Raw genomic sequence first — 25,855 nt, 5'->3', positions numbered from 1 at the left:
AACTTCTCTCCCTTGACTTTTATGTGCATCTATTCAAAAGCTGTTTGATTTACTGATGCAGGGGCTGTGAAGAGTCTAGTTTGGTCTAAGGACAGCCTGAGGTTAAAGGCAGCAGTGCAATTTCACCACCCTGTCCATTACAAGAAAATGCTCAGATCTGGATTTACAGTCATGTTCCAGTGAGCCCACACATCATGGCAGGCTGAAATTAGCATCATTTTCACAACGGGACTGAGTAAAAACGCATGAACATCCCACTGGAGCTGGACACCCCATGGAGAAAGCCATGGGAGCAGGTCCTGAACAGCACCTTGGAGGGTGTGTGGCTGTGGGTGACAGAGAGCCCTTTGTCTCCAGATGGAGCTACTGCCAGCCAGACAGCAGAAGAGGGTAGATGAGGCAGTTTCAATGAGACCATAATAGGTGAGGATGAGTGGCATGGGACCTATCACTGTAAGCAAGGGAGAATCAGATCCTTCAAGTCCAGAGATGGGTATGATGACACTCCAGAGCTGCACTGTAAGAAAGGACTTTGTAATATGTCTCAGTCCCTCTACTGTCTGCAAAGCCTCACATGCCGCTGGTTGAATTTAGCAAATACCTCCATCCCTGATTGTCACAGTCATAACCTGGTTACTCCAGCTAGTTCCTCCATTGACTTTTATGGATCCCTCAGCTCCATCTAAGAACAGAGAAACCAAAGCTAGATCCATGATGATATAAAGGAACTGCTCCTTTGGGTCAGGGTTTTACTAGACGAAAGGAAGCTTGGTTAAAATGAAGACCTAGGTGCTATGAAGAAGAACTCTTGCAATGTTACCTTCCAGCTCTTCCAGAGCTCAGCAGCACAGATCAACCTCCTGAAAAAAATCTACCATCGCAAGAAAGCAGACACACAGATCTGCCAGCACATTTGTGCTGCTGAAACTGACGGACCTCAGCACTGGATCATGGTAAGATTTGCAACACTGTCATCTTGCAAAGCTTTGGCAGTGCCTTTTAATCCTTGGAAAAGGCGCACTTCAGGCATCAGTTCTTGACTTTGCATTTGAATGTTGCAAAGCCAAAACAACAACGTCTCTTGGAGCACAGGGCATATCCTAAGATGCCCTGGAGCTTTCTTGTCCTACAGACATTGAGTAGCAATCTCCAAATGACAAAACAGAAATAAAACCATATATCCTCACGCTTTGGTGAGCCTCCAATCCAAGCCTGACAGATACCTGGCTATGAGTGCTGTGTCTGTCAGACTGCTTAACCCTTGAATAAACAGGGGAAATGTACATTTAGAAGAAGCCTAGGTTTATCCCTTTCTCTTCCAATGAGCCCTATTAACTCTTGGGGGAAAATCCTTTTTCCCCTTTGGGACGTGTACCCTGTCTGTCACCGGCAGGCCTGGGGTTGTGTAAAGTAACCTATGAGCAGAAAAACCCCACAGTCTTCAGTGACCCCAGGCCTGGAGCCAGGGATTGACCTGCTGGTTCTTACTGTTTCTTCCCTTATCAGTTGCTGTAACTGGAAGAATAGGGATGATATTGCCTGTTCTCCTGATCCCTTAGTCATCCCAAACCATTGAGGTATCTCTTGAATGCCCTTGGACTTCTTGTTGCAACATCATTGCTGCCTACGTGAAAAATCAATAATGGACCATATCTGTGGGCCATACCAGGGTGGGAAGTTTTCACTTTTATAACTTGGCCCCAGAGAGGTAGCAGACTTCGCTAAGGAGTGGGTCTGATCTGTGTATTGGGCCTTTGACTCTCTACCAAGGGTTACTCATAACATCCAAGTAAAAGCTCTGGAAGCTTCCTCCAACTGATCAACCTGGTGAATCTGGTGAAGCTCCATCAGATGCCTTTCACTGACCAGTTTCAGCAGAGGACAAACCCACTCAGAACCACTTCCTGCAGCAGCAACATGACTGTGCCAAGAGGTGTTAAGAAAGGGGACACACGATAGGTAAAACAGACAATCCAAGTACCTGGAAAAGGGCAGGGATTACAAGAACCTGGTAACCCACCACAGGGGATGCAACAGCTTCTGTTACTGCCCACACTTCATGTGCTCACTTACTGCTATCTGGACATGACAGATATCAGCAGCTTCTGTGGATGCCTGTGGGAGCATGATCCTCCACAGCAAGAGAGGCACCAACCCCATTTCAGCCTGGCCTTTGCTCCGTATCACACCAAGACAGATCCCATATGGAAAGGAAACAGTTTGGGAGCGAAGTATGGATGGGCTGAATGTCAAAGCATGGGAAATACAGCTTAGGGTACGTGCAATCCAGGCACATTATACCCCCTCTGAAACTCACTCTCCCATTGTTATTTAACATCCTGCAAGTTTCAGCCAGAGACTCCCATCCGCGCCCCAAACTGGCCTGGGTATGGCTGGGAAGAAGAAAGGGAGCTTGAAATGAACTGTGGAAAGATTTAAGTGCTCTAACTGCTGCTTTCCAATACAATTTTCCACTTGGGGCAGGGGAAGGGAAGGAGGAAAGCCTGACAGTAGTTTAGAGCCAGTCACAATTGTGACAGGTTTTTCTTTTCCATTTCCAACCAGCTCACAGGCAGAAGGAGCACTTTAACTTCCATTAATTATCACAGCCTTATTCCAGCTCAGGGTTTAAGAGCAGCAGTGGCAAACTCTTAGTGTCTCAAAGTGTGCTACACTACTCAGTGCAGTAAAACTCTATAAATATTGGAACCAAGAGCTACTGCAACTCTTCCTAGAGTACCTCAGTTTGCAGCTAAGGGCATGTCCTGCAGGCAGCACCAGTTCTGTCAGAGAAGAGGATCACACAAACAACTTCTTGCACTCCAGACTCTGAGAATAGGTTAACAGCCATTTAACAGATGGATCTCTTGCACACCCAAGCTGTACACACAGAAAAAAAGGAGATTAACAGAGGAGTAGATTACTTCTGTCTCCTCCCTGGCTACCAGAGACTCCTGTTGTAACTCTACCACCACGTGAAGTTCATGTCATTTATCAGTACTGATCACTGGATACACAGCCTCAAAGTGTGCACGTGGTGTTTAGGGAGATGCAGGCAGCTCAAACACAGCCCTCAGGCAACTGGGGCAAAACTCTCATGAAATATTGCTACGTGGTTTCTCCCACTTTTTGGCTTCATTACAAACTATCAATGAACATTATTTAAAAATAGCTGTAACTGAGATGTGCCTGTGCAGGGACTAAGATGCCCTAGCTCAGCATTTCAGCCCATGCTGCCCCCTGTCCCTTCTTGCTCCTCTGCCAACAGGGTTGATCCACCCTCAGCTGGTCTCCCCTGCTGACATCCACTCCCAGCACTTAGCTGCAGGTACCATCCCTTCATGCTCACTGATGACAAGATGTGCCATTCTCCCTTCCCCAGTTGATACCAGACCTTCCCAGAACTGCCCTCTCTGACACTCACGGCTTGCAAACCACTCACAGGTATTTTTGGCACTGAGTAATGAAAGCAGGGAGATGCTGCTGTTTCTGGATGCAGCCAGACCTGCTTCCCAGGGACCCCACAGTCACCCCAGCAGATGCTGGTGAGCTGTCTTGAGATTCAGGTGCTTCATGGCTCTGAGTGGAAAACGAGCCCAGCCACAAGCATTGTTTCCCTGCCTGCACCACCTGAAGAGCTGATGCCTCCAGCTGTGGCAAATCTACCAGCCTGGAGCAGGTGAGAGGCAAGCCTACATCTGCATGGACACATCCAAAAGGAGGAAGGAGGACTGACTATGAATTCAAATTTAGAGTGACTGGGAGGTACTCCTGAGGCTCACACAGCAGCTCCACATTCAGCTCTGAGTCACACAGGAACCAGCCTGGGGAGCAATTACTGGCACACAAAAGCTCTTGAGCTGCAACAAAAGAATGGCAAGGAGCTTCTCATCAAAACCCCTTGAAATCTTTATCTTGCCCGCTTAGGCTTGGGAGGATACTTCCTTCTGCTAAGACAACTGAAGCCTCAGCAGAGCATTTGGGATGCTGGAGAGGAGATGTCCAATGAAGTGAATCAGGGGTGAGCCGCAGCCACTGCAGCACAGCAGCACTGACAGCCCTGACAACATCACCCTGTTCCCATGCCAGCACTCGGGACTACAGGAACTATACTCCATTAGGAACAAGCTGTTCCCCTAATTCAGTCCTCCTGACTACTCTTTTAAAAGATTTTCCTGAAACTGTGAAGGACTTTGACTAAGCAAATGCACTTTGGCATCTGACTTCAGCCCTCTAGCTGCCAGTGCATCACCCCCTGCAAGCCCAGCATGGGCTACTGAGAGCCACATGGCAAGAAGAAATCCCAAACCACATCCCGATCCCAAATCAGGTCTGCAGCACCAAGGAGATCCCCACACTTCAATCTTCCTCCCTGTATCCTCACACACAGATGAGCTTTTTATTCTACAAACCTCACAGACTGCTCTAGGACTGAAGGGGAATTACATTACAGCAAGCACACACCCAGTTGTTCATTTTGTATGTGCTGACAGTCTCATTTTGACTCTACTTTCTACGTTTAAGGTGTTAATGGGAACCTTGATGCATTTCAGAGGGAACGTGCACAGAGAGAAGACAGATGCATGAGGCTAAAACCTTGCTCCCAGATTTCATATCAAGTGCTGGATTTGTTTATATCCATATGATGCAATCTCCATAAAAGCAATCAACTACCACCAAAAGGAGATATTTTAATATCTGCACAGCTTCACACACTAGGCATTAGGTTTGCTTTTATGATGCAGAATAATATAATGGATTTCTTCCACAAGTTCCCAAATGCTGTTATTAAGTGTTGCTTCTCTAATAAAATATGCTGCAACACACAGCAGTACATGACGTGGCATTTACACAAGCCTTTTCTCCATATAGACTTTTAAAAAATCTGTCTCTTCTATACACTACAGAAGCACAAGATGAGTAATTATGTTCTCTGCTTAATAATGTTTTTGCACTGGCCAATTTAACAGCTAATCTCCACAAACCTATGAGATAGTCCCCCAGCAGCTACATTTGCATGTTGTAATCAAGTCTTGCTATTAAATCATACTTTGCAACAATAGCTGAGCTGTCAACGACAAGCAGCAGCTCTCGGCTCTTGCACTGGCACCATGCAGGCAAAAGCCCTGGGTAAACATGCACAAAGCCTCACTGCTCTGCCAGCTAGGAGAGCATCCCTTTGCACTTTTGGGAGCTTGGAAATGGCTACACCCATGACAGATCTCAGGACAAGCATCCTTTGTCTCGCTCAGCTCTCTGGTCAGTCAGCTTGCAAGCTGTTTTCTCCAGGCCTGCCTGCTGCTCTCTGCAGTGATGCAAAGCCAAACTGGTTTGGCTGTGGTGTGCTCTGTCATACTTCTCTGACTGCTTTTTATGGTGTCCTCAAAAACTGAGCATACTGTGCTCAGTTTGTGGCAAAGGTCCTGCCTTGGCTGCATGGGCAGAACAGCTTGTGCAGCCATGCTGTGATCAGAGCACTGCACCCTTCAGGGTTAACTAGGCTCCTTGAAAATGCCCACCTGATTTTCCAGTTTCTTTGCTGTCCTTGTTGATCACAGTGCAGCAAGAGGATGTGGCTGAGAGAGGGCAGACCAGAACCAGTTCAGTTAAATGTCCCTCTTAGTGTTATCACAGTTTGGCTGAATAGCTGGTGTGACACACAGCATTAAACAGATATTTGATCTTCCTCCACTGGCTTCGACCAGGGACCGATCCCCCTGCTCTGCACTTCCCATTTGCTCTCACAAAACCTCATCCCCAAAGACACCCACATAAACTCCAGCTCCGTTCAGCACCATATTCCTGCTCCTGTACATTCACTGAAGCAAGGAGTCCCTTCTCCTCTGCTTTCCCACAACCTCAGTTTTCTCTCAGTGACTGTAAATACCTGAGTGACCCGAGTGCATCCATCAAAGAACAGCACCAAGAGGCAATTCTCTGAATTCCTGCAGCAAACATCACTGCTCTGGTCCAGGCTGTTACTGGTGCCAAAAACTCTTGCTCTGAACCAGATTCTGACTCTCTGCAAAATGCTGCAAATGTGCAATAAATAGCATTAGTCCTTTTGAATCCTGCCTTTTGCAGTACCCTTACCAGAGGCAGAGTTTCAACACAGCGACGTGGATCAGCCCCAGCCCAGCCATATCAATGATGTCTTTCTGTCCTAATGATTCTTCCTAGGCATTAGCACAACATTTATTTCTACCTTGCCCTGTTCTTCCCATTTATCCACAAATCTGACAAGGTCTCATTCCTTTTAACACGGAAACACAGGGAAAGGAGAATTTCTTGCTGGAATTGGCTCACTCTGTGAAAGTAGAAAGATCAATCTAGATTCAATCTGTCTCACTAATTGTTGGAGGCTGGAACTGACCTGGGGCTGGCCTGGCTGCGAGTGAGAGTGTGAGCACAGGCAGCCTGCTCCCAGCTTCTCCTGCTTTATGCTGCAAACAAGTCACACCAGACTTCTTTGTGCATGGTGGACCCTGTCTACTCCTGTTACCTGGACATTTGTGCCCAGCCACATCACCAGGCGGTGCCTGCCTGTCAGCAAGACTGCAAATGAGCACTGAGCTTAGATAAAGCAAGAACCACTCCTTAACAATGACTTATCCTCACCTCATTTTAGGTCCTATTTTACCACAAAGTCCTTCCCAGGAGTACTTCCAGAGAGGCTAAGCCAATGTAGTCTTCCTTGAAAGCCAGGACAACTGCACATGTAGCTGATCACTAAATTGATTATGTTGAGATGAGCAGGGTTTGCATCAACTCTTTTACTACATCAGACTGCTTAACCTGGACTGTCTCAGCAAAATGAGTTTATGCCAGAGATGCAACATGTACAAGAGCTGTGCCAGGGCTGGTTTTCACCATGGGGATGGTGTGATAAGCAGTTGAGATGTCGGTCTCTGCTCAGCTCAGTGGAGACAGAAAGAACTATCTGTGAGCAGCCCAGAGGCAGGCAAGAGCTCTGCTGTACAAGGCAGGAGTGAGCAGTGATCTGATCAGCCAGAGACGTACAGGAACAGTTCAACACTGCTGTGTTCAAGTGTCAAAGTTACTGGAGGAGCTGAAGGGCAGAAAGCAAGGGAAGTAGGAGGGGAAGTGAGGGATCCTGCATTGCTCAGCTCACCAGGCCAGTGCCCAGAGGAGCGTGGCCCTGCAGAAGCAGGAAAGCCAGACAAGACCTGAGCCAGGCTGAAACCCAGGCTGGGCTCTGCACCTGCCTGTACCAGCCAAACACCATGTGCAGGTTATCGTGCCCACAGCAGCAGAGCTTTGCAGAAACTGAGAGGTGAGTGGCAATGATAAAAGTTCATTTTCTCTATTCCCTTCTTTTTCATGATGGCAAAGTGCTTTATAAATGCTAATAAAAAAGTCCTTGAGAATTCTTGCAGGATTCTTGCTCTTTTTTGCTCTGCAGTGGGTGGTGGAGAAAAACAGATGACGTGACTTGCCAGAGACCATGCAGGGAACAGCCTCTGAGTTGGGAGCTGACCACGGAGCTCCCACCCCATGTGAGCTGGTGAGGGGTCCAGTGGGATCAAAAGAGAACAGGGCATTCCCAGAGGCAGAACAAGCTTGCAGAACATCTTGGCCAGTAATGAGGCTGCTCATTTAAGAGTGCTGCATTTCAGATGAGACAGGTGAAGGACACAACATTTAAGATGTTCAAAGCTGATCTGAGGTATTTCAAACCAGCTTCCATTAAAATGAATGGAAACATTAATGCAAAGTACACTCAGATCCTCAAGCAGGTTCTTTCCAAACAAGATCTTTCCATTAACTTGAAAGAAAGTTGTGCCCAAATCCTCTTCCATCGCTGGGAACGTCTGAGACAGGCAAAGTCAGGTTACAAATCCATTAGGCTCCAGACTGAGTAATGCATGGCCAGTTGAAAGTGGTGACAGTGCTAAGCTGTAAGAGGAACACCACTCAGGGTGACCTTGAGTGAGGAGCTGAGCACACAAAACATGCATGTGACTTGGAGTTCCTTTTTTCAATGGAGAAGAAGTAGTGAGGTGTGGAGGGAATGGAATTCATTGCCAGGCTGATGTTGCTGCTCTGAATCATGGAAAAAAAACATTGAAAAAGCAGCAGGACCAAGAACAACGCACAGCAGTAGCTGGAAAAATAGAACTGGGACCTTAGCTGCTCAGGAGAGGGTAAGAAGAGATAGTTCCACTCTCACCCTCTAATTTGTGAGGATATAATTTCTACAAGGTCCATGGAATGCTCAACTCAGCAGAGTATATGGAGAGAGGAGTGATGTCAGTGCAAAATTGGTCTTTTACATTAACACAGAGCAATGTGTCAGGGATTTAAGACTGGGAGGATTATTTCACCAGCTGATGCCATGTGCCTGGAGGCCTTCAGGTAGCTACAACTCTGTTAAAAAAGACTTGCAGGGTCTAAAACACATTCCAGAAGTGCATTTGTCCTTGAAAGAGAATTCTCTGTTCCTCTCTTGGCCCAATTTCCCAGTTAATCTCTCTTGCCTTTCAAATGCATGCTGTATTTCTAATCTGAAGCCTTCAGCTTTCAGCCAGTAGCTCTTTATGAGAGAGCAATCCCAGCTGGCTGACAACCCACCCGGTGACTCCAGCTCACACTGCCCATGCCCTGGGGAACCAAGGCACTCAGTGCAGCACAGACCACAGAGGTCCTGCCTGTGGCAAACCAAAACCCTGGCTCCCTCTAGGCAGACAGCACAGATCTAACAGCAGGATGTTGAGCAGGAATGGCAGGTTTATTCCCAAGCACAGCATCCCTCATCACAGCCAGCTCCAAGTACTCAGGATTCCATTCATCACCTTTGGTCTTACCCCACTGTCTGTCCTTGCAAGCAACTCTCCACCCTTTGTACCAAAGCACCTCCTGACAAAGCAAAAGAAGGCAGCACATCCTCCCACCCACTGTCCCAGCTTGTAACATCCCAGGGTGGCCAGCAAAACCTGCTACTGGCAGAGAAGTCACTCTGCACTATGCCTATACATTCAGTGACACAGAGACCAGGCCAAAACAAGGACTCCATTTCCCTAATCGTTAAGAAAAGGACAGGCCTAGAAATCCTACTGGGAGAGGGATAGCTAGGGGGTCTGGTGATTTTTCTAGCCAGATCCCAGCTCAGGAGAGTGCCTTCCTTGACACAAAATCAATTATGCAGCTTGGGTTCATGATGAAATTGAGAGGTGCCTCTTGTGGAGGGCTGATTATTCATTCTTTCTCACGTCACATCTGTCCTCTCCCATGTTCATAAGGGCTAATCACAGACTCATCTAATTCAGGGCTGCTAAGAAACCCATATGCACAGGCCAGCAATTCAAGCCCAGATATAGCTCACTGCCTTGAGCATTAGTCAGACACATACAGGCCAGGGAAATGGTGTTGAAATGCTGCTGAGGGCTTTCAAACATATTGTTAAACAAATGGATATGTAAACAGATCTCTGGGATGACACATGGAGACAGCATCTCTGACTCAATTACAGCTGCAGCTGATGGTCTCACCTACCTGACTGCCACCAAATACCCAGACACCTTACACTGACACAAGGAGGTTTTACAGCTCCTTCCCAAGCAAACACTGAAATGGGAAAGATAACAAACTCCTTTGATTCAGTCTAGGGAGAGAAAGAGGTCCCACACTCACCAGGATTTAAGAGCTCAATCCTTCCTACCTCTTGTGGATGGGAGCATACACCAACTGCTCTGAAACCCTGTTAAGGATTTAAAGAAGGCTACTGGTCACTGTGGGATACTGTGTAAGTCACCAAAGAAAGCTACAAACATTTGTTTGTAAGGGATAAGGTTATGTTCAAATCCTATCTGCCTGCTCGAGAAGAAGGCAGGTTTCCTTGATCACCTTTTCTATTTGCATCCTCCTCATTACACTGACACTCCAAGGATTTGGCAGTTACTGTTTCTACAGCTCTGATGAACTGGAAAACTATTATTAAGCAGCAGGGTGGCAGGAGGAGACAAGTCTGTCTCAAGAAAAGCAGCCATGTAGTACCTGAGCAGAGCCTTTTGCAATAGTCCTTTTATCCCAGCTAGGAATGGCCACAGGGGCCCCTCTGGAAGGAAAGAACAACTCTCTGCTCCTCAAAGTCTCAAGTGACAAAGGCTGTTTTGCAGCTTCTGTCCTGACAGCCTGTGGAGGTGCAAGACAGAAAACTGAGCTCATGCCTTAGGCAGGAAGGATTACATATCTTTCAAAGTTTTAAAGGTCAACCTCCAGACTTACTCTCCTGGACAATTTACCCTTCACTGAACCAATGCCAAAACCAGTAGGATTGGTTTACCTCCATGTACAGTGACAGAATAATTCACCAGCCTTGCTGGCAAACTCCAATGCTCACCCTTTGGCAGGAGAAGGGAGTACTTGTATAAAGTTTAGTGGCAACAGTGAAACAAAAACCAACACATAGTATAAAAAAAAAAATCCAATGTGCTATCCTATCTTTTTTCTTTTTTTCCTGGTTAATTCCAATGATTTTATTTTGTTCTGAAATCTAAACAAAGTATTTCACAAGTTTCAGGTGAATAACTGTTGCAAGAAAGCATCTGTCCAAGCCTGGGATGCCAAAGGACATGCACATGGATTTTCTCCATGAAATTCCAGTCCAAGACAAACAAGATCAAACAGGAGAAGATGCCTCTTTCAGAGACTTCTCTAGCCTTGCAGGTTGGAGTGGGGCAGAGAATGATCACTAACTGGGAAATCAGATGCCACCAGGGGAGCTCCTTTACAGCAGAAGCAGCGCTGATTCACTGGGATGTGTACCACAGAACAACCATGCAATGAGGCAGGTCAGGCACCCAGGGACCGTGTGAGCAGTGCAGCAGCTCCTTGTGCAAACATCCCACCCTGTAAGCCTCAATTTCTCAAAAGGAACAAAAACACGGTAAACCTGCCAGCTCATTGCAGAACAACCATGGTCCATGCTAAAGTCCAACATGAGCTGTACACCTGGGAAGTATCTCTGAAAACAAATCAGCAGCTGTGTCAGCTGCTGTACATATTTTCTTCCTAGCACTGCCAGTCAACATCTTTTCTAGCAAAAAAAAATAAACGCCAAACAATTCTGCTTTGCTCTTTTTCAGTAAAAACAAACCCTCCCAAACCTCGACCCAAACTCTGTTTACACCAAAACTGCTTGCAGTCCTGAATAGGAGCAACAAATGGAGTGAGATAAAGTGTTAGTGACAAATAAACCATTCAAAACCATTCCAGCATAATTATAGGTTGGCTCTCTTGATGTCACATTGGGTACATCACTGCAGATATTACATTCACCTTATGAAAAGATAGCACAGAGGAGCACAGTTGGTAACCCAAACAGCATTATGTATCATGAGTCTGTCAGCATCAGGAGTGCATGCACCCTGGCATTTGAAGTCCTGGTGTTTCAAGTGATAATCCAATGTACCAGACATCACTGATCTCTATATAAAAGGGGGCACCACTTTTCGTTTCAACTGGAGCTGTTTTTCACTTCTCATTCTGAAGAGTTGTGTGGTGCTGCCCGCAAGTGGCTACACTGCACAGCAGCTCAATCTGCAGCACTCTGGGTCCCCAGAGAGAAAAAGTGATCAATACTCCAATGCTGCTTTTGTATGAGGTCTCTAAGTGCTTCCATGAAAGATGCTGCTCCTCTGGGTTTCGAAATTACTCTGAAGAGAACGTGAAAGCCCCCACTGCAAATTCATAATCCTGACACAAACTGCAGCTGCAGCACAGAATGAAAATGAAATTCATTGGTGAGCTGCAAGCTGGTCTATTGGCAAAGGTGGAATCTGGGATGTGGGGAAAGGACCTCAAAAAGAGACCAAAACCTCGGCACTGAGGGAGCAGGAAAATCATATTAGAGAAGTACCAGCTGGGGACAAGAAAGTGTCATACCTGACAGGGATTTACACCTCCCTGGTGGGTCTGGGATGGCAGAGACCCTGAGCACTGCATCATCTGAGAAAGGTGGCAGTAATCAGAGAGTCTTGGAAGGGAAGACAAAGGCATTTGAAGGATGAGACTTGCTGTGGGTAGATAAGCAGAGCCTAGAAGGTCTCCACAGAAGCATCTGGATGGTGATGGTGAGTGCAGAGAACAGATTGCATTTTCTATTTCTTGGATACAGCCAAAAGACACTGGACTTCTCGCAATTAATTTCTTCCAGGGGGACTCGAATTGGCTTTGGCTCTTCCTGCACATAGGCTGGAAGAAGTCTTTCATGCTGAGCTGTAACCTTTAGGACCTCATCCTTCCTGCTGCCTGCAGCCCGCAGGAGCAGGGCCAGGCACGCCGGGCAGGCTGGCTTCAGAGCAGGCAGCTGAAGCTTCCTCAGCACAGCCCACAACACATTCCTGGAGCAGGGCCTTGGTGAGTGCATGTTATAAGACAGGATTCATGAGCCATGGTGGATGTGAATGAACTTGATGATCTTTTACTGCCTGGCTGGGTTTTGCAGTTGGATCCTGTGCAGGATCAGAGAAATCCAGCCTGTGTCAAGTGGCAGTGAAAGAAAGCCAGTCCCACTGTCAACACTGACATGCGCCATGTCAACGCCTGACAGGACATCTGGCAGGGCTGTCCCCTCCTTGATGTCACTGCTCTAGGGCCATCTGAGGGTTGACAGTATGCTCCTGTTCCAAGTGTCAGCCAACACCCATCACTGTCTGTCTCTGTATTACAGCACAGTGCTCCCCTTGCAGGACAGCACCAGCCTGGGGCTCTGGCCACTACACTGACTGATCTACATTAGGGAGAATTTAAGTAACATGGTTTAAAAATGAGAAAGCACACTGCTTGCTTCTGTCAGGTCAAGCCACTTCCTCTGGGGCCAGGAAGGACTGACAAGCTGGAAAGGACTGGATACCCAGGGGATGGAAATGCCTAGGTCTGAGCAGGAGGAAGAGGAGAAGTGATGTCCCCTGGTCTCACCCCTGTGACTGCAGGGGCAGTAACAGCCCCAATCCTCCATACAGCTCTAAGCTGCCACTGAGACTATCAAGTGCCACTGGATACCTACCTGTTAGAGCAGGGGTTGGGAGGGCAGGGCAAGCAGCTGGGTGCTCAGCCCCTCTTTTGCTCTCAATCTAAGGCTTCCAAGGTTCTGCTGAGTCCAGTCCACCCAAAGTGCTTGGCACCCAGGGTGGAGTGGGTGAGTGCTGTGCCCATGAATGATCCTGCAGACAGGCAAGCCACAGACAGCTGACTGGAGGAGGAACATTTCCTTGGAAGGGTTTTATCATTTTAAAGGGAACAAATTCCAATTGATTGCCCTTGTAAGAGCCTGCATGGTACTTGCACTTCTAGCCTAATCAATAGAAATTTTAATTGCTCTGGTAATTACGCTTTCAGCAATGCTGCAGTCCTTTGTTCTCCAAGTGGGAGACCAATATACGCTGTTCTCCGGTGGCCCCATCTGGCTGCAGCCTGGAACAGCATTTGCCACTTGGAGGGGAAGGGACATTCCATCAGTGACCAGGGTGACACCAAGCCTTGACATGCACAGCCTGGCTGGTGCAGATCTCTGGGGCACGGGGTGCGCTCCCCAGGTCAGAATGGGGAGCGGCCAGCCAGAATCACCTCAGCCTCCTCCTGTTAAAGCTGCTGCTCAAGAGCTTCACATCCCTGCATGCCTCCCTGGAGCAGGTCCCAGGTCTGATGCTTTGCTGAGGGCACTGGGCTCTAGGGTGCGCATTTCGAGTCCTTCCCATGCATGAGCTTGCAGTGTGTCACCAGTATTTCTTCTCTGGGCTGTAAATGGTTCCAAAATACATTGTAGACACCAAGGTTATGTTGCTTTATCTTCTGGCTACATCTTCAGGAAGTGGAAGAGCCATTACCCCCTGAGTCCTGATGGGTACTGTCAAAGCCTGACTACACTTGGGAGAACAAAGGCCCTACAAGTTACCCTAGAAAACTACTATAAGGAAAAGCCATTGTGACAAGTGCCATGTTAACTGTATGGACATCAGATTAACCCTATGACAGGCCCAGTGCTTGAGAAGAACAGTCTTTGCTTGGCTGAGCAGGAGCCATGTCTGGTGCTTCCCCACACTATTCAAATTCAAAGTTCTTGTGCTTGGTTCCAGAACCAAGCACATGTTCAGCTCAAGGGCATTTTACCTGCAAGAATGCTTCAGCCATGGCACAGACCTTCACGCTTCAGCTCCCCAGCCAAGGACTGTCAGCAGCACTGGGCTGCACACAGGGTTTGGGGGGGTAAGTGTGTGTGCAAACCTAGCAAGGCTCTCCCTGGGAAATGGGATCCTGCTCCCCTCAGCTTGGTCAAGCAAGCTATGAAATACAAAGTGTGGGGGCCTGCATGAAGGTGTAATTGCAGTTTGGATCTGTCAGGCACACACAAAGTTTGGATTTACTTGCAATTGCACTCATCCTGCCCACAATGTATTTTTTCAAGCCATGATCCTGTCTGGCATGGCCCAGGGTGTCTCAGCTCCCATGCCTGCCAGAATCACAGGACACAGCCATACATCTCTCAATCAACAGCTGTTAACGTGACACAGCTACTTTGTCACACACTGGGCCTCTCACAGCTAACAGCAGGGTTTCCAAAAAGAATTGCTACTGGCCTTAGCACTTAAACAAAACAGCTCTACTCATGTCCCTGGAGTTTCTTCAAACAATGGCAGAAAACACCCACTGGAGCCCAGGGAGAGGAGGGTCTGTGGCAGAAAAACCACAGCTGCTGATTTTTGAGATATACACCACACAATTAGAAACCCTGGTCTATAAACATCCTCAACAAAGCCTAGCAGGTCTGAGGGGTTTCTTTCCTCGCTGTCCATTGTGTGCCACTGCCCTTAAAAAACCCTCAAAAACAGACGCTCCTCCCTTGTTGATTTTATGCTTTGGCACTGAACTGCACGTTGTCCTGCGAGCTTGGTGGTGCTGGAGGCACCAACTCTGCTCATACAGGGCTCTGGGATACTTGGGATGGAACCATGTACCATGTGCCAATCACACACCCACAGGCAGGAAGGAGTCTGCCACAAATGACCTCCCTTCTTGTTTAAATATTAAGATTTCTCAGCTAAGACACTGCTCTGTGCATTTGCAGATGTCCCTCTTCCTTGCTGGGACTGTTCTTGTTGGCCTTTCTGAGCAGATCTAATTACAGGCTGTTCTGTTCATTGACAATTTCATATACTCTCATTTTTTAGGTTAACTTGAATAACTGGCAAGAAGCAGAACTACATGGGTGGAGTAACAGGCCATGGATTTATGACATACTGGTATTCAGGGCAAACACAGAAATATCCTGAACTCTGCTGCTGCTGTCAATTTGATAATGAGAATGTGATTTGAAATAAAAACATCTTGGGTGCCAATTCACTACAGCAGCAAGTAAAAATAGACAGAATACCTAGAAATAGAGGACTCTGTGCTCCAAAGCTTGAATATCATATAGTATCTTACAAAAACAGAGCACGTGGCTGCATTGGGGCTATGGTACCATAGGTACCTATGGTACACAGGCCACTCAGTGAAGCCCTGCATGAGCTTCAGCAGAGAGAACAGGGTGCTCTGAGGGTCTAGCTAAGCACAGGTGAGGGCTCTGCTTTCAAGTGCTCTGTGGCCTTTGGGTGCTTTCCCTCAGGCCACGCTCCCAGAGTCACCCCAACAGTATAGAATGTGAGTCACAAACACCCCTGGGCAAAGCCTGGGTGAGCTCTGTCAGAGCCTGAGGTACCCAAGAGCAGGCCTTTTAGACAAATAAAAGCAGCTTTTAAAAGCTAGAGAGAAATAAAAAAAAGGGGGCTGCAGGGCCTTGTGCATTTTAAAGAATCTGGCCTTTACAGGAGCTGTTCCCAGTTTCAGGTCAAGCCTGGGGTCTTCTTTAATCTACTTTTAAGTGGTACAAGCAGTTGTGATCCCCGGGCCAGGAGGCAGGGCAGCCTCCTTTCACTGCACCTTCCCGTGTTTGCTGCGTGTGATCTTCCACAGGACTTACCTGTTGCTGTCCCGGTACTGATAGATATAACAGCCCTGAGGCATCCCACTCTCCTGGTCCAAGGTAAACGACAGCTTCATCTGCACAGAGGAGAAGGGGTGTCCGACAGTGAAAAGAGAGAGAGAAGGGGGAAAAAAAAAAAAAAAGGCAACATTTTAGGCTCTTGGTAATTACAGTAACTTCAAGCAAGGCTTGTTGGAGAAAGCTTAAACTCACCAAGGCTGACACGCAAACACTGTGGCCTGGAACATACTGTGGGGTTCCAAACCTCAGGGAAAAGTCACATGCATTGCAGAAACCTCTTGCTTTTTCCACCCTTTGTTACCATAAAGTGTTCGTGGTTCCTCTGAAATGCACGGGTTGTAACAGCTCAGCCCTCCAAACCCACCCACACACAGCACCCCTCAGCAGAGCGGCTGCGGTTCCCCTCAGACACTACAGAAGCGAGTTTCTCCATCGGCAGCTGCAGTTCCCACGAGTCTTTCTCTGAAAACCTTCCTGGCTCCATCTCGTTCCTCCAGTGCATTAGAACAGAGGAGAAACCACAGAGGCAAAGGTGACAGATTTTTCCTTCTGTGCAGAGTTATTAAAGAGCTGTTAGAAGGGTTTGCAGTTGGATCCGCCTCCGGCAGCAGGCTATAATGGGACCTGGAAGCTGCTTTGGTTGCAGCTCCAAGAAGGCATTCAGCAAGGGTTTTTGGATTTCAAACACAGCTTGTTTTATTAAGGGGGAAAAATTAATCCTCTTTCAACAAGCAACAGAATGGTTCTGTGGGGAGACTTTTTTGCTGAAAATGTCTTCAGTGACTTTATGCACTGAGCCGCCTAGAAAACAGCACGGAACTGAGTTCTGCAACAGCCCTGCCCATCCCAGCAGCTCCTCATTACCCTGGGGAAGGCTGCTGGCCCCCACGTCAATGTCCCACCAGCTCTCACAGCCAAGACCCCTGGGCTCAGCCAAAGAGCTGCAGATCTTGACCAGGAGCCAGCAGGGAGGGTAAGAGGGGCAGCATCCTTTAGAGGAGGTATCTGCCAGTCTTCATGCATGTTTTTGGGGTCACAGAGATTACTGTCAGCAGGGCTGTTGCCAGTGCTGGATTGTGCAGGACTCCTGAAATGGTCTGGGAAGATCACCACAAGGGCTAAAAGTCAAAGGATGTTATGATGAGCCCAACCTTTTTAAGCAAAGAAAGGAGGAGAGCAGTGTTGAGCCACTGCATTTGATCACAAACTCCTCTCCTCTGGGCTCCAAGAAAATTGCTAACTCAAATTAATGGCTTATTCAGGAATGAACACAGAATTAAAACATCTTTCTCCCGTAGGCTGTAAAGAAACCCTGTGTGCTGAATCACTAGATGATGCACTGATTTTCCCTTCCCTAAAGAGTAGCAAAGTCACACACTGTGCTCTCACTGACCCAAATAAAACTGCATGCCAAGAAATCACTGAAAAATTCACCACCTTGAATGCTGAGTTAAGAACCAAGTACTAGGCTGAGGCCAAATTCAGCTGAGCTCCCTTGTCTTCCACAGCCCTACCAGTGTAAGGCATTCTGAAACACGAGCTCGTGCAACACCACAGAACACGAGTGCCCACGGTACACACGTCGCAGTTCACAGCACTGCCAGGACAGTGACTTCTTAACACTCTCCACAGCTCCCCTTCTTGCAAGCCCTGACCTTGCAGCGAGCAAGATCACTCAGAGCCACTTTGGAGAGCAGTGTTCATGGCAGGACATGGCTGGGGATGCTCCTTCTGGCCAAGACCCATGAAGCCTGGCTGTGGATCCAGCCTCTCCAGATGCTATGATGGCACATGGCAGCTACCACATGGGAGCAGGAGGTCAGCAAGAAACAAAGGAAACTCCCCAAGGGAGACAAGCAAGCACCTTGCTGGCCATATGTGCTCCATAAGCAGAGTCCCTGGTTTGGGGAACCGAAGGAGGAACTGGGAACTGCTTAAAGCCGTTTTTTCTCGGCCAGGTTTTCCAAAGCTTTCCTCCTAGAATATCAGGAAGCACCTCTGAGGCCAAAGGGACAGCAATTATTGCAGACAAAGATCCACCAGATCCTATTCTTTGTGGAAAAGGCACTGCACCAGAGAATCAGTGGAGACAAAGCACAAAAGGAGTGCAAAATTTGGCAAAATTGTGGCTTTGGCAACTTTTAACAATAATTTTGATCAGGACAAACTCAGGAGTGCCTGACTCTCTTGCTTGCAGCTCTCAGCTAAGTGGGCTCTGGGTTTGCACTAACTGAGCATCTCTGGCTATAGCTCACCTGGGCTCTGGGTGCCCAGCACAGCTCAAGGGTGGAACCACCTCTGTGCAAGGACACAAATCCAAGGGGAGGGAAAAAAGGAAGGAAGGAAAAAGGCTGGGAAGGAAAACAGCCTTGTTTTGACAGGCTGCTACAGAAAGCCTTGGGGCAATCAGGTATGGGAAGGTGACCTTTCCACTATCTGGGGGGGATGAGATCCCATGGAACCTGCCTACCCCAAAAGGAAAGATCACAGTTCCCAAAGATAACGGGTTTTCAACTTTCTGTTATTTTAATCCTTCTTTGTCTGCTCATGATATTCCAGACAAATAAAACACACCCTGCTTGGCAGGCTCAGCCATCCCTGCATCATCTACCAGTGCCAGCAAGGCCAGGATAGTGGGGACTATACATGGCTTGACCATCTGGGTCCATGCTGTCAGGCAAGAGGATGCTGCCCACAGTGACAAGAGGACCACACTCAGAGAAAGGTCAGGGTCAGGCTGTCACACAGAGAGGAATGTAACTAAAGGTCTGTCCCAGCAACCAAAGCTCAAGGCAGCTGTCACTGATTCACAGCCCATGCTCTTCTGCAGATCTGCCCTGCTCATGCACTGTCATGCTCAGCCAGGAGGGGGAAGAGGGGGCCTGTGTTTGTCACCAGGAGTCCTTACAGACCCCAAATGAACAGTCAAGTTCTGACTGTGCAGCCACCAGCAATGGTCCGGCTGCCTTTGCTCCTTGGTGATATTCAGCCTCTGCAGAGAGCACAAAGTCCTCGGGCAAAACTCATCACAGGGTGGAAAGCCAGCAGGTAAGGCAGCTAGGGAAGGACTAGCTGTGCAGGGAGCACACTGGGAATGCAGAAACAATAAGCTTAATGCTAAACTTAACAAAGTTGTCCACAGCCACTCAACATCTTACAGTTGGGTCCTCTCTGCCACTGGAGCCTCAGGAAAGCTCCACTGACCAGACTCTCTCACTTCTGCACTGCCCTGCTCACTGTAAAGGCACTCATGCTTCCCAGCACATCAGGGCTTTGGAAGGTCAGCAGAGATTTTTTCTCCCATGCTAATGCTAATCTGTGAAGTGCCTGCTGCAACAGACTTCTGAAAACAGAACTCAAGTGTCCTTTCCCAGCTCTCTGCACCCCTACAGCACTGCTTCTCTCTGGTCCTATCTTCTCCAGCAGATGCCCTTTCCTTTTGCCTTCACTCACTACACACAAAACCTCTGGTTACTTCTGAATCACAGAAGGCTGCAGGGCAAGGCTGGGACAAATGTCAGGAGCTGATGGACCACTTCATCATTCTTCTAGCTGACTTTTGCTGCAGCAAGGTCACGAGACATCCAGAACCTCCTGCATACACAAAGCCCTACAAATCCAGCAGCCTTTTGCAATTACCCCTCTGGCACAGCTTTAACTCTTAACCAATTTGACAACATTGCTCCAACACCACATTGCTGCTTTGAAGTTCCTTTCTGTGTGTGTCACTGTTCCTTGTTAGAAGGGACTTGCTGTAAAGCCAGCAAACAAGCTAATACCACAGCACAGGGAAAGGCACTGCTCCCAAAAATACTGCATTTTATACCTGCAGGGCAACGGGGGACTGAAGTATCTTAGAGAAATGCAAGTGCAAGGTGACCCCCATCACAAGATCAAGCAATCTTCGCCATTAAACATATGAGATAATTTCATTTTACAAGACTCTGGGCTTCCCTGGTAGAGGAGGGGGAGAGCAAATTCCCAGCACTGAACTGCAGTGTGATTTGGCTTGCACTGCCCCCTCTGGTAGTGCAGCCCTGGGGCTCACATGCTAATAAAGATCCCTTTGCACTCCAGTGGCTCTGCACATAAAGCAGCGTTCGGCATGTGTGTGCATGAACTCAGTGGGAAGGGGAGCTGGAAGGCAGCCATGCTGAGAACAGAGTGCTGCCTACCAGGAGAGCCCCATCAATAATTGAGATGTCAGAGGCACAGGGAGGTGTGTGAATAAGAGCTGTCAAAAGGAGTAATTTGGGTCTCTTTGGATACAGTGATGGATAGGCTTGCTCATCACCAGACACAACTGCAATACACCCGAAAAGAAGAGGAGCAATCACTGAAATTCAAAGGGGCTGGGGCAGGTTGTTTGATGGGCAGGATGCTGTTGACTCCATGGATGGGAGTATCTCTTTTAAGGCACCAAGCAGGTGTGAGCACACTATCCAGTGACTGGTCAATAGAGCAAGAGAATGTACTCACAGCACACAGAAGCCCTCACAGACCCTTGGGGTGGTTTGGTGGCACGTACTGCAAGCTCAAGGTGAAGGTAATGCCACCTCCTTGAGGAAAACCATCTCAAGGAAAGTCATCTTCTGAGCCCACAGCACAGATGGCTGTGTGCATGTAACACTTGTTTGCACAGTTACTCCACTCTTTGGATTAGTTACATACTCCCACTCTCTACCCCTACATCCTTAAATCCAGCCAAGGATGCAGCTGGCTGACAGCAGGATGCTCCTTGTTCCCCCATCTGCCAAACACTGACGTGCTTCATCTGCACCTAAAGCTCCCATCCCACCCTCAGCAGAGGTGAGCAGACACTAAACCAGTGCACAGATATGAGACACCAGTGAAGCAGAGAAGCAGCTGCCCCTCAGTGCACTCTGTGCTGCCTGAGCCCTGAGGGGACCCCATGTCCTGCTCAGGCAGACAGGGGGGGTGTGGAGAAGCTCCCTGCATCTTGTGGCTTCTTCCACCCAGGCTAAGAAGAGATTTTCAGAAAGAGTGAACAGTGCTTCACATTGTCATGGACCTCCAGACTTGCCTGGGTTTCAGTGCAGCCAGCAGCCATCCTCATTTTAAAGAGTGCTTTAGACCTGCCGCAGTTGGGGGCTCGGTCATGTGATAAAGCCTGGCATCTCCAACAAGAAAAGAGCATGAAGAGCACTCCTGGCTGCTGAAACGCTGCCAGTCCCTATATTGACCTGACTGGGCAAATTCTGCATGCCCCTTGAGTAAATGGCTTGGCTTGGATCCTCCGTTCCCAGCCTTGGCTCTAAGCATCAAACCTCTGTCATGAGATGAAAAGTTTTCTCCACACATGCACTGTGTCAGAGAGGTATTATCGGTTCAGCTGGGGAACCAGGTCAGACCTGAGCTGTCCCAGTCACAGAGCCATGTAAGGGCAGCCTCGGTTGGAACTGGTCAAGGTAATTCCACTGATGTGGGGAGAATTCAAGCAGAAAGAGTTCACCCAGGGCAAGGAGGCGAGGCAGAATATGAGCCTCTGAGACAAAAAACCAGGGAACTGACCTAAAGATCACACTGAAAACAGTTTCCTGAAAGGCAGGGCTTCTTTTTCACCCTGGGCACTTAATCAGTTTTAACCCCATTTGCATGGAAGTCCAAAAAGACTGGTATCTGCGCTGGGTTGGAATAAGGCTCTCCTCTCTAGCAAGCTCTAGAAAGCTTTTTAAGAATAAACTTAGTCATCAAGCAGGTTTTTATGCCCCGCCCAAACTTCGGTTTTGACCCGAAAAAGAAACAGTCCTGAAGTCCTGACACTCACTTTTAAAACCACAAAAAACGAGCCATGCTCCAGTAACGTAATCACAGAGTTTTCTGGCACATCATCCCTTAAAAATACATCCATCTGCCTCCACGCAGGCCATCAAACTCAATCTTGTTCACAATGGATTTCCCAATTCCTGCGTGCTGGAAGCACTGCAGCAGCGCTGGCTGTGCCGGCTGGATGAGCCCTTTCAGCAGCACAGGCTGCAAACCTCACAGCTGTGTTTTCACTTAAAGAAGCTGCTCTGGAGACCAAAGCACTTCTTCCATGAGCTTTTCTATTTGTGCTGCAGCTCAAAATTGCTGGAGAATGACCCTGGGTAGTGGATGAAGAACATGTGGTAAGGACAGGATGGGGGTAATAAAGGACAAACCGAAAGTCCTACAGTGGAAAAAAGAGGAAAGACAAGGAAACTTGCTACCAGCTCAACAAGTTACCTCTCACACTGGGTTGGAGCAGTCCTTTCCTTTTGGCTTTGTAGACAGCAAATCTCAGCACCTGATGATGGGACTGCTGCTGCTACTGTTGAAAGTCATGAACTGGTCCTAAACTGGTACGTCTCACCTACTGCCTCCTCAGTGAGGCTCCTTCTCCCCATCCCTACAAGCACAATTTCCAGGTGAAGGTTTAAATTCTCTAAGACGCTCCTGAAGCTGTCCCTACTGCCCCATTTCCTCAGCACATTAGCCAGCAAAGTGCCTCTGTTAACAGGCTACAAGGTCCATGCATGTGGCTAAGGACAATGTCAAATCAAATCCCAAAACAGCCTAGGAGAAGGAGCTGAAACACATTTGGGGTATTACTCTGGTCTGAATCCCACTGCTTACTTTTATTTTAAAATCCTATCATTTACTTAGCTGCTGCCTGCATCATACAGCTGCATAAAACACGGGAAAAGCCAGTGAATTCCTGACATGGCAGATGGAAGACAGAAGACAGCTCTTCCCTCTTAAATTAATCTGGGACCCAAAGCCACAATAAGCTATTATTAAATTATCCCACAGGCTGCAACAACTCTTTCTCTCCAAACATCAGCCCTGGGATGCAGTGAGGGGGTCTCCCTGCCACAGAAGTGAAGTCACCAGCACATATTCCCTGGCACATAGGAGGACTGCCCTATTGATGGCTAGTGGCCCCCAAAACCTCTGCTATGGGTGGCTGGGCAGCACAGCAAAACCAGGAAGAACTGTGGCTGGATCCTTTGCAAGACAGGCAGATGCTGTCACCAAAATGACAAGCTGGCATCACACCTTTGGCTTTTATGTCACAGCTGCAAGTCAAAGCTGAAGAGCCTTTCTAGAAAGACAGGGCACTGGACAACTTTCACCACTTGGCAGAAATATAATCTACAAATGAGTTTATTTTTAAGCATTCACACTTGTCTGCATCGGAGGTTTCGGATGCAATCCACAAAGAAATGGATCCAGATTTATTTAGAAAGAAGAGCTGAATACTTCCGTTCATTTTATAAACTGGATGAGCTCATTCTCTACATGCACGATTAGGAAACCACAAAACTAAAATACAGATTATACAATTGTGAAGGGTTTGAATTTGTGGATTAAAAATACCTTCTTCAAAAGCTAACAAATTGTGACAGTGCACTGCATGCCCTAGACCAATAGGGAACTCTCAATGAAGTTAAAAGTATTTTCTACACATATACCAACTTGAAAATAGAAGCAAAACATCCCTAGGAAATGCCACATTAAAAAAATGTGACACTAACAAGACATATGCCAAGTTTCACTGCTTGGCTGTTTCATTTTCTGTTACTCACAGCTTGTCTCCCAGCCTCCCTTTAAAGTATTCCCAGCTCTTTTGTGTCTCCCAGTCCCATCCATGCTCTGACAAAAGACAGTTTCACTGATTTCACCTTCTGCTGTAACAAACCCCTCACAAGCTGGGCTTTGCCAGCCTCAGTTGAGACAAGAGATTTTGGGCTGCAGAAAATTCTTGCATTTTGAAAACTGATGATGACTACAGGCTTGGCAGGAAACAGGGGAGCAATTTTACCCTGCACAGCCCTCAAGAAAGGTCAGATCCAGCCCCTGATGGATGCACAGCTCTGCTAAGGCACACAGCACCCCAAGGAAAACAGCGGTGCCCCACAGGCAGTTTTTTAAATGGAAAACAGATCATGAACCCCAGCAATACTAGATGAAAAGTGAGAGGGAAAACAGCCCTTCCCAAAGCACCACATGGTCTCTGAGAGCTGCCCCAGCCTCACACCAGGAACAGAGCAGAGAGCAGTGGTTACCTGGAGGAGGATGTGACACTGTGCTGTCTTCAAATGGCTCAAAGCACAGGGGGGGCAGGGTAAGAGCCATGGGTGCAGATGTGTCTGGGTATGTGGCAGGAGGAAGAAAGGTTTGGTGTCTTTTACTGCACCTGCACAACTCTCCCTCACCCCACGAGCCCTGGAGGATGCTGATACCTGCTTACAAATCAGCCTATTTTGTGTCTTCCCTATGACTATTTTGTGCCTTACCATAATGTGCCCGGTCTTTGTCATTGCTACTGGGAGGATACAAGGAACTGAGGGCAGGTCAAACAAAGCAAATCCGATTTTCTTAAGTTTGTTAATGGAAACTGCTTCCCCTGCTAAGCCACTAATGGAGCTGTGAGAATCCAGAAGCACAGATTAATTCAGCACCCAGGTACTGCCTCATGCCTGGAGGGATTTCCATAGAGTCTCACTGGAAGACAGATAAAGCTTGTAATACCCTCCATACAAGAGATAAATCTATTGAAATATGGACAGCCCCTGTGCTGACATGGTAAGAGCTCTACCAGGTAACAAGAGCAATCACAACAGTATTTCTAGGTTTAGTTATATCCACAACCCATTAACTAGGACTGTGAAGAGCAGAATACCCTGATTACAGCACACTGATCTCAGTTTGACTGACACACCATACTCCCCCATCCCTTGGAGTGCTGCTGTGAAATACCTGGCAGTCCTGACGTCCAGACCTAGTGCTGCTGACTCAAGCTTTGCTCAGTCCCTGGGGACAACCTGGACTTCCTTGCAGAATATTACAACCTGCCAGGACTGCAGGCAGCTGCGCCGTGTCCTTGGCCAAACCTTTACCCCCTGACACTGTTGCAGCATGGGGATGGGAAGACATCTCCTGCCATTCACACTCAGAGCTGCAGAGCATCTTCTCCTAAGGCTGCATGCCACAGAACACCCCTCCACATCCCACCAGGGCAGTGCTGGCACCCTTCTCCCTGGGCACAGGTCAGCCGTGTGCCATGACCTCCTTCCCCCAATTTCACCAAAATCCCATGGTATGTCTAAGCACATTGCTCAGTGCAAGAGTAGGAGATCCAAAGCTTTCCACAGACATCCCTCTCCATTCCCATGGACAGCATGAGCTGCTGCTGTTAGCATAACTGCTGGGCTCCCCTAGGAAGAGATTGGTTGTGGTGTGGTTGAATTCTTTTGGCAGCAACCTGCTCCTGCCCACATTTTCCTAGAGGCTCCAGGCTCCTCTGTCACAGGAAAAGAAGAAAGCAGGAGTGGACAGTGGCCAGGAGACTTGCCCCAGCAAGCCCAGACCCCCTGGCAGTGGGACAGGTACCCTGCCCTCCAGCTAACCTATGGCCAGCTGTCCTCCAGCTCCAACACGGCTGAGCTTCAGCAGAGAAGCAATTTCTGCATGTAGGCATTTCAGAAAGGACTCTGGCAAGGTTCACACTGAAAAGGTGAAAATTCTATAGCATTTTTGTAGGGCCAAATTATGTCAGAGCCCATGATGCTGCTGTGGATCCCTGAGTTGGAGTGTGGGGGGTAGGATCAGGGAATCCTCTTCCAGTGCTAATGCACAGCAGGCTGCTACAACCCTCTGCTCCACACTGTGACTAAACATATGTAAGGGGCTCAACATGGTTTATGTTCAGTAGCTGTGGTTTCCAAGCAGTATTGCATTTCTTTAAAATGAAGATACATCATATTTTAAAACTATTTTTAAAACCAGCCACAAGTCTGCAATCTTTTATGCCATTCCTCCTTCCTCCCATCAAACCTAAAACATAGCACACAGATCAGCAAGCTC

General features: G+C 47.9%; 1 protein-coding gene across 5 annotated transcripts in view; it reads right to left on the bottom strand.

Annotated features, from left to right (window-relative positions):
* Positions 1-25,855, bottom strand: part of DIS3L2 (DIS3 like 3'-5' exoribonuclease 2) — a 180,489-nt gene that overhangs the window by 21,030 nt on the left and 133,604 nt on the right. For 3 of the 5 annotated variants that reach the window (XM_059855605.1, XM_059855606.1, XM_059855609.1), the window contains exon 15: positions 15,980-16,059. In XM_059855605.1, coding sequence (XP_059711588.1) covers positions 15,980-16,059 — 80 coding nt within the window. Of the gene's footprint in view, positions 1-2,740; positions 2,881-5,887; positions 6,033-15,979; positions 16,060-25,855 lie in introns of all 5 variants that reach the window. The other 2 variants (XR_009487686.1, XM_059855607.1) reach the window with 2 other exon arrangements.

This window comes from Haemorhous mexicanus, chromosome 10 (assembly GCF_027477595.1).
Source record: "Haemorhous mexicanus isolate bHaeMex1 chromosome 10, bHaeMex1.pri, whole genome shotgun sequence".
Lineage (NCBI taxonomy): Eukaryota > Metazoa > Chordata > Aves > Passeriformes > Fringillidae > Haemorhous > Haemorhous mexicanus.
This window is presented reverse-complemented; position numbering and strand designations above follow the sequence as displayed.